Here is a 12,662-nt window from a genome sequence, read left to right as displayed (position 1 = left end):
GGTGCTGTTTTGCCATCAATACCGCCGGTAACACTTGCAGCATCTGAAGATTAGGTGTCTCCTTATGCCTCCTTAAATATTACCCTCACCTCCAAGCCCCAGCCCTGGCAGGGGAAATATGAATGAATGAATGAATGAATGAATGAATGAGCCAGCCCACCATGGCCCACCATCTTCAAAGAATAGTTAGAAGGATCAAAAGAGCCTGTGGATCCAAAAGCATTTTGCCAACTTGGAAGGACTACAAAATTTGCAAGGGGCTACCACTGACAATACTAAAAAGAATGTATTCCTTCTTTTCATTTTCTATTATAAAATTAACTAGAGGCCCAGTGCATAAAATTTGTGCGGGGGGGGGGGAGGTCCCCTCAGCCTGCCCTGCACCTTCTCGCAATCCGGGTCCCCTTGGGGGATGTCCGACTGCTGGTTTAGGCCCGATCACTGTGGGCCTAAACCAGCCGTGGGCAAACTACAGCCCACGGGCCAGATCCGGCCCGTTTGAAATGAACTAAAAAAAAAAAAAAGACTGTACCCTTTTATGTAATGATGTTTACTTTGAATTTATATTAGTTCACACAAACACTCCATCCATGCTTTTGTTCCGGCCCTCCGGTCCAGTTTAAGAACCCATTGTGGCCCTCGAGTCAAAAAGTTTGCCCACCCCTGGACTAAACTGACAGTCGGACATCCCTCTCACAATCTGAGACTGCTGGCTCCTAACTGCTCACCTGCCTGCCTGCCTGATCGCCCCTAACCAGTCTGCCTGCCTAATCACCCCTAACCACTCGCCTGCCTGCCTGATCACCCCTAACCACTCGCCTGCCTGCCTGATTGCCCCTAACCACCACTGCCTGCCTACCTAATCACCCCTAACTGCTTGCCTGCCTACCTCATCACCCCTAACCACTCTGCCTGATTGCCCCTAACTGTCTTCGCCTGCCTGCCTGATCGCCCCTAACCTCTCTGCCTGCCTGATCACCCCTAACCACTCTGCCTACCTGCCTGATGGCCCTAACTGCTTGTCTGCCTGCCTGATCGCCCCTAACTGTTCACATGCCTGCCTGATCATCCCTAACCACTCTGCCTGCCTGCCTGATGGCCCCTAACCACCTCTGCTTGCCTGCTTGATCACCCCTAACCACCTCTGCCTCGGTCCCCCACTGCTGGGGCTTCGTCTGGAAGGACGTCTGGAATGACATCCAGAAGGTCGTTTGGCTGTCTGATCTAATTAGCATATTATGCTTCTATTAATATATAGTTGTTCACTAAAGAAAACATGGGAAATAACGGGGGGAAACTAAGAAAACAAGTTACGTAGCATCCTATTAGGGTACTTTCTCTTCTAACTAACCCCCCGTCCCCCCTCCACACACACACACACACACACACACACACAGGTGTGGTTCTGTAAGACTGTACGATTTTGCAGCTTGTTCTTGTTTAACTTTACACCATAAGCATTTTCCCAGTTGTTAAAGCTCTTCATAAATGGCTCTTTGAATGGTCACAAAGTATTCCACTGAGTTTACGGAAGTGAGAAAGGCATTTCAGTTAACTAGAAATAAAAAAATCACGCTTCAGCTCTAGGGTTTCAGAAATCACAGAGTAAGAATCTCTGTGAACCTCAAGTCAGTCATTCATTCAACAAAAAATGATTGAGCAGTACTGTGCTCCAGGTCCGCAGCAAGCTCTGGGGATCCTGTGGTGAGTAAACCAGAAGCCCATGGCGCTTCTCTGTTTGAAAAATGCAAACGTAAGTGGACTGAGTGAGGAAGGGGAGACAAGAGATGAAGGCCAGGAAAACATAGCTAAGGGCCTCGAACGCTGGGCTTGGGGTTTGGACTTGAATCTAACAGCCACGGATTCCACGGAGTCCACGTTAGACCTCTGAGCTATGTTGCACAATCCCCTCTGCTCTGAAGCAATGGGGAAGGTTGTGACAGCTTCCTGAAGGGAGAAAGCCTCCAGGAAAGGGCCCTGCTCGGATGGAAAGTTCCCTGAGTTGCAACTTTAGTCACTGGAAACCCCGGGCCAGACTCCAGGACAATAGGATGTGATGTCAGCAGGGTCAGGTGCTGCTTCCAGCCTCAGAGAGAAAAGAGCAGAGGGAAGCGACTGTGACTCCTCCCACTCCGGAGGCAGCATGATTTCATGAGAAAACAGAACCGCAAGGCTGCCCCGGGAGCTCTGCGGCTGTGTGAACTCTCAGCCATGTCCTCAGTCTCTGTGGGTTGTGTTTCCTCATAGGCAATGCAGGAGAAACAGGAATTAAGCTCTAAGGTGCCTTGTAGTTTGGACATCTTAGCTCCATGAAAGTGATGTTTTTGTTTTTTGTGTTTTTATATTTTTTATTGATTTCAGAAAGGAAAGGAGAGTGAGAGGGGGATAGAAACATCAACGATGAGAGAATCATTGATTGGCTGCCTCCTGCACACCCGCTACTGGGGATGGAGCTCGCAACCCAAGCATGTGCCCTGACCGGGAATGGAACCGTGACCTCCTGATTCATAGGTTGACGCTCAACCGCTGAGCAATGCTGGCCAGGCTGTATCTTTTCTTAAAATATATTTTTATTGATTTCAGAGAGGAAGGGAGAGGGAGAGATAGAAACATCAATGAAGAGAGAGAATCATTGATTGGCTGCCTCCTGCAGGCCCCCTACTGGGGATTGAGCCTGCAACCCGGGCATATGCCCTTGACCGGAATCAAACCCGGGACCCTTCAGTCTGCAGGTCAACGCTTTATCCACTGAGCCAAACCGGCTAGGGCAAAAGTGATGTATCTTAAGGTATTGACCTAGCAGCATCTAACTATACCTTTAAAACAGGGTTCAGACAAGATAGGGATCTTGGGGGGATAAGGCACTGCCGAGGGCCCTGTTACATCCACACCTCTTTTCTCCACATATACAGGTAATAGAACATTTGGAAAATGGAAGAAAATCAAAGTTCCCATGACATCCCACTTGGAAGATCCCAAGAAAAGCACTGCTTATACTTTTTGCTGCTAAACTTCCAGATTTTTCTATAAATATGAAAATACATGCTTATGTCAGCAGGACAGTACAATGATGGTTCAGGCCCAGATTTTGGATCAGAGGTCTGGGTTAAAATCCTGTCTCTGCTACTTATTTGCTGTGTGCTTGGGGAAGGCCCTTCACCTCTCCCTGTGCCTCAGTTTCCTCATCTGCTAATGAGGATAATAAGAGTGTCTGCCTCAGAGGCTGTTGAGAGGATCAGATTAGTTTTCAATCTAGAAGCACTTGGAATACTGGTCGGCACATGGTAAATGAGCTATGAATGTTAGCTGTAATTGTTAAACCATCCACACTCTATGTTTTTAGCCCCGCTGGTTAAAACCACGTGGAGACTATCCCTCCAGGTCTGAGTTCCTGAATCCTGCTGGAGTTCACCTGATATGGTAGAAAAGCTCGCCCTTCTTCAAAGCCCTCTGGAGCTGGCACAGCCTCCTGAAATGAGCCACCCTAGGGTCAAATACCTCTTGTCTGCTTGAGAGAAGGGGAAAGTACTAAGGATCTTCCCCACCATCGTGTCCCCTAAGCAGCAATTCCATCCCATTTTACAGCCGAGAAAACGAAAGGTTTAAAGCGAGGCAGTCACTTGCCTGAAGTCACTCAGCTGGGCAGGAACAAAGCAGGGCTGTGCACAAAGGCTGGCACCTGCCTGAGTGAGCGAGATGGGGAGCGGTCCAACAAAGGAACCCTGTCCCTGGGTCCCTCAAAATACACCTGGGGTACGTGAAGTTGTAAGAAGCCTGTTTTTCCCCCAAGAGCAAACATGGATGCAGCTGCAATAATAGAGAAATGAACAGGAGGCAAACGTTATCTGCCAAGAACTGTCAAATTCAAAAAGCAGCATATTTGTGGCTGTGTGATTTTGAGTCACTTTAAGGATCTTCCTACCCCTGTCCACCAGGACCACAATCAACGGGACCATAATCAGCCCTAAGAGACTATCTTTTCTAAAATGATTTGCAGCCCTGGCCGGGTGGCTCAGTTGGTTGGAGCATTGTCCCCTGTGCACCAAAAGGTTGCAGGTTTGATTCCCGGTCAGGGCATGTACCTAGGTTGTGGTTTGATCCCAGTCAGGGCACATGCAGGAGGCAACCAATCCACGTTTCTCTCTTCCCCTCTCTCTCTCTTTTCCTCTCCAAATTCAATAAAAACAGCCCTAGCCTGTTTGGCTCAGTGAATAGAGCATGGGCCTACAGACTGAAGGGTCTTGGGTTCAATTCGGTCAAGGGCATATGCCCAGCTTGCAGGCTCGATCCCCAGTAGGGGGCATACAAGAGGCAGCCAATCAATGATTCTCTCTCATCATTGATGTTTCTATCTCTCTCCCCCTCTCCCTTCCTTTCTGAAATCAATAAAAACAAACAAATAAACAAACAAAAAACAAGACATATCCTCAGGTGAGGCTTTAAGACAATGGTTCTCAAACTTCCTAATGCCGCGACCCTTTAATACAGTTCCTCATGTTGTGGTGACCCCCAACCATAAAATTATTTTCGTTGCTACTTCATAACTGTAATTTTGCTACTGTTATGAATCATAATGTAAATATCTGATATGCAGGATGTATTTTCATTGTTACAAATTGAACATAATTAAAGCATAGTGATTAATCACAAAAACAATATGTAATTATATATGTGTTTTCCGATGGTCTGAGGTGACCCCTGTGAAAGGGTCGTTCGACCCCCAAAGGGGTCGCGACCCACAGGTTGAGAACTGCTGCTTTAAGAAAATTTTTTTTGAAGCATCAACTAATTGAGCCAGTCCAGCAGGGCAATTAAGGGTTTTTAAATGAGGTTATCTTGGATTATCTAAGTGGGCCCAACGTAATCACAAGGGTTCTTTCTTTTTTTTCTTCCCCTTTTTATGGAATTTCCTGGGTTAACAAAATTATACAGCAAGTATGTCAAACTCGCGGCCCACAGGCCGCATGCAGCCCACAAGAAATATTTTTGCGGCCCAGCCAATATAACATCACGTAAGGAAGATCTTAATAAAAATTTCATAAGTTAATTTTTACAATATCCTGTTATACATAATTATTAATAACGAACTACAACGTTCACTAATGACTGATTACTATAATCGCGTTGCATTCATTTCCCTTACGCGCCTTACACGCAGGCGCACCCTTTCTCTCCACTAATACTAGCAGCGTATATTTTAGCAGCCTATTGCCATGTCATTAGTCTTGTTTGGCGTGCGCAACAGGAAATATTTTGCTTTCGAAGAACAAGAAAAATAGGTTTACTTGTGTTACACTTATGAATTTGTGCAGTTATTCAGTGTCTGGTAAGTTAATGTTCAAGGAAAAATATTAATTTTTATTAAAATGTTCTATTATTTTATGTTAACGATTACTCATTTATTTCAGCCCTTTGTATTCAGCATGTCTCTATCGAAATAAACCTACGTTTCTATGAAAATTGAAGCTTTTGTTTTTTTGTGGCCCACATCAACTTAAACCTTATTTGGCCTGTGTTAGCCTCTGAGTTTGACATGCTTGTTACACAGCTACAAGGGTCCTTCTAAAAGGGAAGCAGGAGTGTCAGATTCAGAAAAGATATGATAGAAGCAGAGATCAAAGAGAGCTGACAATGCTATGCTGTTGGCTTTGAAGGAAAGGGCCATGAGCCATGAGATGCAGGCAGCCTCGCTAGGAAAGGCAAGGAAATGGATTCTTCTTCAGAACCTCCACAAAGAATGCAGCCCTGCCAACACCTTGGTTTTAGTTCTTCTGACCTCCAGAATTGTAACATAATGCATTTGGGCAGTTCTTAAGCCATTAAATTGATGGTACTTTGTTACAGCAGCAAGAGGAAACTAATACAGACTAGACAGCTAGTCATGGAGAACACAGGTGGAAGAATGTCCTAAGCCAGTGATGGTGAACCTTTGGAGCTCGGCGTGTCAGCATTTTGAAAAACCCTAACTTAACTCTGGTGCCATGTCACATATAGAAATTTTTTGATATTTGCAACCATAGTAAAACAAAGACTTATATTTTTGATATTTATTTTATATATTTAAATGCCATTTAACAAAGAAAAATCAACCAAAAAAATGAGTTCGCGTGTCACCTCTGACACGCGTGTCATAGGTTCACCATCACTGTCCTAGGCAGAGGACACAGCAAGTGCAAAGGCCCTGAGTCTGGACCAAGGAGGCCAGTGTGGTTGGAGCAGGTTGAGCAAGATGGTATGAGAGGAGAGGTCAGAATCAGTGGGGTCAGATTGTGTCAGACTGGGCAGGTCTAGTGATGAGTTTGGATTATATTCTAAACCACAATGAGAAGCCTATTAGGACTTTGAGCAATTCTGGTATCTCCAGGGTCTAAAGAATTAGAGGCCCAAAGAGGATGTTCAAAGGGCCAATATGCACATGAAAGATGCTCCATTTTTTAGTCATTAGGGAAATACAAAACAAACCACAATAACATACCACATCACACCCGCTCCAATGGCTAGAATAAAAAAGACAATAACAAGTGCTGGTGAAGATATGAAGAAACTAACCCTCATACACTGGTGGTGGGTATGTAAAATGGTACAGTCACTTGGAAAAATCTGGTAGTTCCTCAAAATGTTAAACGTAGAGTTACCCTATGACTCAGTAATTCCACTCCCAAGATATCTACCCAAGGGAAATGAAAACATGTCCACACAAAAACTTGCACATTAATGTGCACAGGAGCATTATTCACAATAGTCAAAAAGTGGAAAGAACCCAAATGTCCACCAACTGATAACCAGGGAGATAAAATGCAGTATATCCGTACCATGGAATATAATTCAACAATAAAAAGAAATTAAGCACTGATCATGCTACAACATGATGCACCTTGAAAACATGCTAAAGGAAAAAAGTCATTCACAGAGAACCACATATTGTATGATTACACTTATATAAAATGTCCAGATTAAACAATGCCTAAAGCAGGGGGAAGCAATAGGGGTGTGGGAATGTTGGGGAGACAATAAAGGGGAACAGGGTTTCTATTGAGGGTAATTAAAATGCTCTAAGATTGATTGTGGAGAGGGATGTACAATTCTGCAAATACTAAATGCCACCGAACTGTACACTTTATTTTTTTTTACTATTATCTCCCACAGTGATATTTATTACATTAACATTTCTAACAAAAACAAGTAACAAGTTCAGTAACTGATTCATATTAACAATGTTTCATTTTGATCCTTTAGCCAATTTGAAAAAAAAGCCATTATCAATCAAAGGAATTAAAAGGAAAAAGCACCTTTTCCTTGTTACATATAGTATTTTTTAACACAATGGCTCTAAACTCCAAACAGATATCAGATGCAAAATCCAACTGTAGGACTCTCATTTTAATTAAGATTACAAAATGGACCTCTCTTACATTTTTTACTGTATTTACACAGTTATTTAAAAAAAAAACAACATGTTTTAACTATTAGGCTGAAACTGAAAATACATCTGTGAGAAGTATTCTTCACAGTAAATACTTTTTGGAAATAATTTTTGGTACTTCAATCAAGTGCTGAAGGGATTTTATTCTAAAATCTCGGGCTAGAAATTAAACTTCAACACTTCCATCCTTGGGTAATACAATTATGACTATTCAGAAATCCAGATACCTCTTACTTATCAGCATTTCAGAGCTATGCCTGATAAGTGACATTTGAAAAAGACTAATACAGGATTAGAAGAACTTATACGATTGAAACCATCTAAAGTCATCTTTACGTTTTATATTTACAGTATTGTCCAGGAGAAATTAAAGATGAACTGTACACTTTGTTTTTCTTTTAAATATTGAATGCTTCATGCGTTTGAGTGTCATCCTTGCAGAAGGGCCATTCTAAACTTCTCCATAGTGTTTCAATTTTACTACTAGTATAAGTGCCTTCTAAATGAGTGTCCTAGAAAACAGAAGTTGTTCTGGCATTCACAATTGAGGCCAACATGGAAAAAACTAGAGGGAGTCTCTTACACAAAGCTTGTCCACTGCCCGGGAAACATTCAAAGCCACTAAATTACAGAGCAGTCAAGCAAAGAAAATCAAGTAGTAACAGACATTCTCATAGTTGCCCTGACAAGGTACCACTGACTGTCTCTAGGGAGAACAGGGAGGGTGAGGGCCAGGAAGTGGAAAGATATTTACCTTCTTCTATCACAGGTGTATTATTTACATCATTTAACTTAGTGCATGTGTTACTTCCATCCATTAAAAATAATTAATAAATGGGCAAAGGACCTAAATAGACACCTTTCAAAAGAGGACATTCAGAAAGCCAAGAGACATATGAAAACATGCTCAAAGTCACTAATCATCCGAGAGATGCAAATCAAAACAACAATGAGGTACCATCTCACACCTGTCAGACTGGCTATCATCAACAAATCAACAAACGACAAGTGCTGGAGAGGATGTGGAGAAAAAGGAACACTTGTGCACTGCTGGTGGGAATGCAGACTGGTGCAGCCACTATGGAAGACAGTATGGAGTTTCCTTAAAAAACTGAAAATGGAACTCCCATTTGACCCTGTGATCCCACTTCTAGGAATATATCCCAAGAAACCAGAAACACCAATCAGAAAGGATATATGCACCCCTATGTTCATAGCAGCACAATTCACCATAGCTAAGATCTGGAAACAGCCTAAGTGCCCATCAGTAGATGAATGGATTAGAAAACTGTGGTACATCTACACGATGGAATACTATGCTGCTCTAAAAAGGAAGGAACTCTTACCATTTGCAACGTCATGGATGGAACTGGAGAGCATTATGCTAAGTGAAATAAGCCAGTCAATGAAGGAAAAATACCACATGATCTCACTCATTCATGGATAATAGAGACCATTATAAACTTTTGAACAATAATAGATACAGAGGCAGAGCTGCCTCAAACAGATTGTCAAACTGCAGCAGGATGGCCGGGGAGGGTTGCGGGGCAGGAGGTAGGGGGGTAAGAGATCAACTAAAGGACTTGTATGCATGCATAGAAGCATAACCAGTGGACATAAGACATTGGGGGATAGGGGAGGCTAGGGGATTGTCTAGGGCGGGGGGATAAAATGGACACATATGTAATACCCTTTGTAATACTTTAAGCAATAAAAAAAAAAAATAAAAAAATAAACATACTAGAAATAAATTATTTTATAGCTCAAAAAAAAAAAAACAAAACAAAAAAAATTAATAAAAATACACACTGAAAAAAAATCCATGCTGCTAAAGAATATTGCTTGGCAAAGAGAAATAATTGTAATGTATTTTAGATGAAAAAGCAGGCTATTATAATTTTCAAAATGACATGATTTTTTAAAAATGTATACACATAAATAAATGTTTAGAAAGAAGGCTAGACTGTATAAAACACCTACCACTCTGGTGGTACATGGTAAGAAGCCAATAAAAGTTAGCTGCTGTTGTTGTTTCATTATTATTCGTATCCAATATTAAAAATGGGTATCCCTGAGTGGTGGAATTTGAACTCAGTTTCCCACTGTATTTTGCAACAAACATTTATTATTTTTGTTACTGGTTTAAAACAGTTTCTGAATCTCAGCATTATTGACACTTTGGCCTAGAAAATTCTTTATCTTTTTAAGATTTAAAAAAAAATTAACTTAGAGCCGAAACCGGTTTGGCTCAGTGGATAGAGCATCGGCTTGCGGACTGAAAGGTCCCAAGTTCGATTCCGGTCAAGGGCATGTACCTGGGTTGTGGGCACATCCCCAGTAGGAGATGTGCAGGAGGCAGCTGATCCATGTTTCTCTCTCATCGATGTTTCTAACTCTCTCTCTCTCTCCCTTCCTCTCTGTAAAAAATCAATAAAATATATTTTTTTAAAAATTAACTTAGAGAGAGAGGGAGAGAGGGAGAGAGGGAGAGGGAGAGAGAGAGAAACATTGATGTGAGAGTGGAACATCTATCTGCTGCCTGCTGCTACCAGGGATCAAGCCCACAATGACCGGAATCAAACCAGCAACCTTTCCTTGCACAGGATGACACCCCCAACCAACTGGACCACACTGGCAGAGCAGGCTGGATCATTCTTATGGACGGGCTGTCCTGTGCACTGCAGGATGTTTAGCAACATACCTGGCCTCTACCCACTGCATTTCCCAAGTTCTATCAACCAAAAATGTCTCAGACATTGGCAAATGTTCCTAGGGGGCAACATCACCCATGTTTGAGAACCACTAGGTTAAAATATATATTATTTGCTCAAACTGGATGAGTAACACACACATGTTCATTTCTCTCAACTGTACATATATATTATACACTCTTGTATAAAGGGTATATGTTATAATCTAAATTTTAAAGAACAGATAGGTATTATTTTAAAAATAAAGTGGCATGGGTTACACTGATTAAAACATAAGCCGAAACCGGTTTGGCTCAGTGGATAGAGCGTCGGCCTGCGGATTGAAGGGTCCCGGGTTCGATTCCGGTCAAGGGCATGTACCTGGGTTGCGGGCACATCCCCAGTAGGAGATGTGCAGGAGGCGGCTGGTCGATGTTTCTCTCTCATCGATGTTTCTAACTCTCTATCTCTCTCCCTTCCTCTCTGTAAAAAATCAATAAAAAATATATTAAAAAAAAACACAAAAAACATAAAACTAAGATGATCATTGTTAACACTTCTTTATTATTACAAGAATCTCTAGAATTTCTGACACTTAGGTGTCAGGTGCTTTTTAGACAATTTTTATTCCTTGGCCCTGGCCGGGTAGCTCAGTTGGTTAGAGTGTCATCCCTTTACACCAAGATTTCCGGTTAGATCTCAGGTCAGGGCACATACAAGAAGCAACCAAAGAATGCATACATAAGTGGAACAACAAATCTCTCTCTCTTTCCCCCTTCCTCCCTCCCTCCCTCCCTCCTCTCCTTTCCCTCTCTAAAATCAATTAAAATTTTTTTCATTCCTCACAACCTCCAGTTTACAGATTAAGAAGCTGAGGCTCAGAGAAGTTAAGCAACTCACCCAAAATCACCAGCTGAATTGCAGACCTCTGCTTGGGAACCTGAGGACCACAAGCCCAGCCTCCCCCTGGATGCCCAGTGCTCTCAGCCAATCATCAGGCACAAAGAAACAAAACACACCAAGGAGATACAATGTCCTGGTGGGGCCTGACAAGGCATTCAAACACCATTCTGCCACTTAGCAAGGCCATGGTCCCTGGCAAGCGACTCTACCTTTCTAAACCCGTTTCCTCCTCTGTAAAATGGGGGAAGAGAAATACGCACTTCATAGGCTGTAGGACTAAAGCAGATAACCCCTGTCACGTGCTTACATCAGAGCCGGGCACACTGGTCACTTACAGTAACGGCTCACAGCTCTTACACGCCTGGCTGTAAAGAGCACAGTCGGCGGTCATTACTTGGCGAAGGACTGAGCGACAGCAGGGAACCTCAAAGATCACAAAACGCCTTCCAGATGATCGCACTGGGTCCCGAGAGGGGTCAGTGGCCTGCCTGCGGGCACTCAGCGAGACGTGGGTCCAGATGGCAGCACGCAGAGCCCCGCGGATCAGGACCCACCAAACCGGCCAGGAGGGGGCTTCCAGGCCGCCCGCGCGGGGTTGCTAGGGGCCCACTCACCGAAATGATTCCAGTCCCACTCGCTGAGCGTGTCCATGTTGCGGCACAAGTCGTCCAGCACCCAGGAGGGCAGCTGGTAGATGTAGCAGGGCATGGCGGGACCGAAAGTGCCAACGTAGAGCTCCCGGGAGACTGAACCGGACGCCGCGGGACTCGGCTTCTTTACTCCGGGGCTGGCCATCCCACCTCGCCCCGCCTCCTGGGGGTGGGCGGAGCCAGCGGCGGACACCACTGCCCTCCAGCGGCGATGTGGGGCGCGGCGCCGGCAGGCGGCTGGACCGGAGCTGCTGGGAAACCAAAAGGGTAAGAGCTGGGAGGGGAAACTGAGGCCCAGAGTGGAGACACGGTTAAGGCCATCCGAGAATTCCGTGTCAGTCCTAGGAGACCTGACTTTACTGCCTGTGCTTGTGGCACTCTGCCACATATAATTCAGGAATTCTTCTAGGTGTTGGAGATGTGTAAGTAGTGGCAGGTGTGGGTCAATGATTCTCTCTCATCATTGATGTTTCTATCTCTCTCTCTCTCCCTCTCCCTTCTTCTCTCTGAAATCAATCAATAAAAAAAAGTCCTTGCTTTCACGGTACTTACACTCTAGATGGGGGTGACGAGGAGGAAACAGCAATAACTAATCAACATACTGAATAAGTATGTTACATGGTTTGTTAAAACATAAGTGCTATTGCCAAAAAGCAAAAGGGAAGTTGACTAAGGGAAATTAGGAATTCAGAGCTACTAGGGGAGGACTAGTCAAGATAGACTTTATCACAATATTGGCTAATTTTTATTTGAGCAGCTACTATGTGCCAGGCACTGTTCTAGGTGCTGGGGATACCCCTGAACAAAATCCCTGCCAGGGAGAGAGATAGACAGTAAGCAATAAAAATGCAAAATAAATAGGGGAGGAAGGGGGACATATGTAATACTTTCAACAATAAAGATTTAATTTAAAATTTTTAAATGCAAAATAATAACAGCATTATAGATGATAGGTAATGTTAGAGAACAAAAGTAGAGTATGATGAAAGGGAGTGG

The 12,662-nt window shown here is 43.5% G+C and overlaps 1 protein-coding gene and 1 non-coding gene across 2 annotated transcripts in view; both read right to left on the bottom strand.

Annotated features, from left to right (window-relative positions):
* Nucleotides 1-12,662, bottom strand: part of IRAK2 (interleukin 1 receptor associated kinase 2) — a 78,847-nt gene that overhangs the window by 51,879 nt on the left and 14,306 nt on the right. The window contains 2 exon segments of the mRNA XM_036332154.1: nucleotides 11,631-11,834; nucleotides 11,837-11,914. Coding sequence (XP_036188047.1) covers nucleotides 11,631-11,834; nucleotides 11,837-11,914 — 282 coding nt within the window.
* On the bottom strand, nucleotides 7,822-7,926 carry LOC118668727. Its single transcript, XR_004971734.1, has one exon. It is a non-coding gene; the product is annotated as a U6 spliceosomal RNA (small nuclear RNA).

The sequence above is a fragment of the Myotis myotis genome, unplaced genomic scaffold (genome assembly GCF_014108235.1).
Source record: "Myotis myotis isolate mMyoMyo1 unplaced genomic scaffold, mMyoMyo1.p scaffold_m19_p_13, whole genome shotgun sequence".
NCBI classification, from domain to species: Eukaryota; Metazoa; Chordata; class Mammalia; order Chiroptera; family Vespertilionidae; genus Myotis; species Myotis myotis.
Note: the sequence above shows the minus strand (reverse complement) of the source record. Positions and strands in the feature narration are given on the sequence as shown.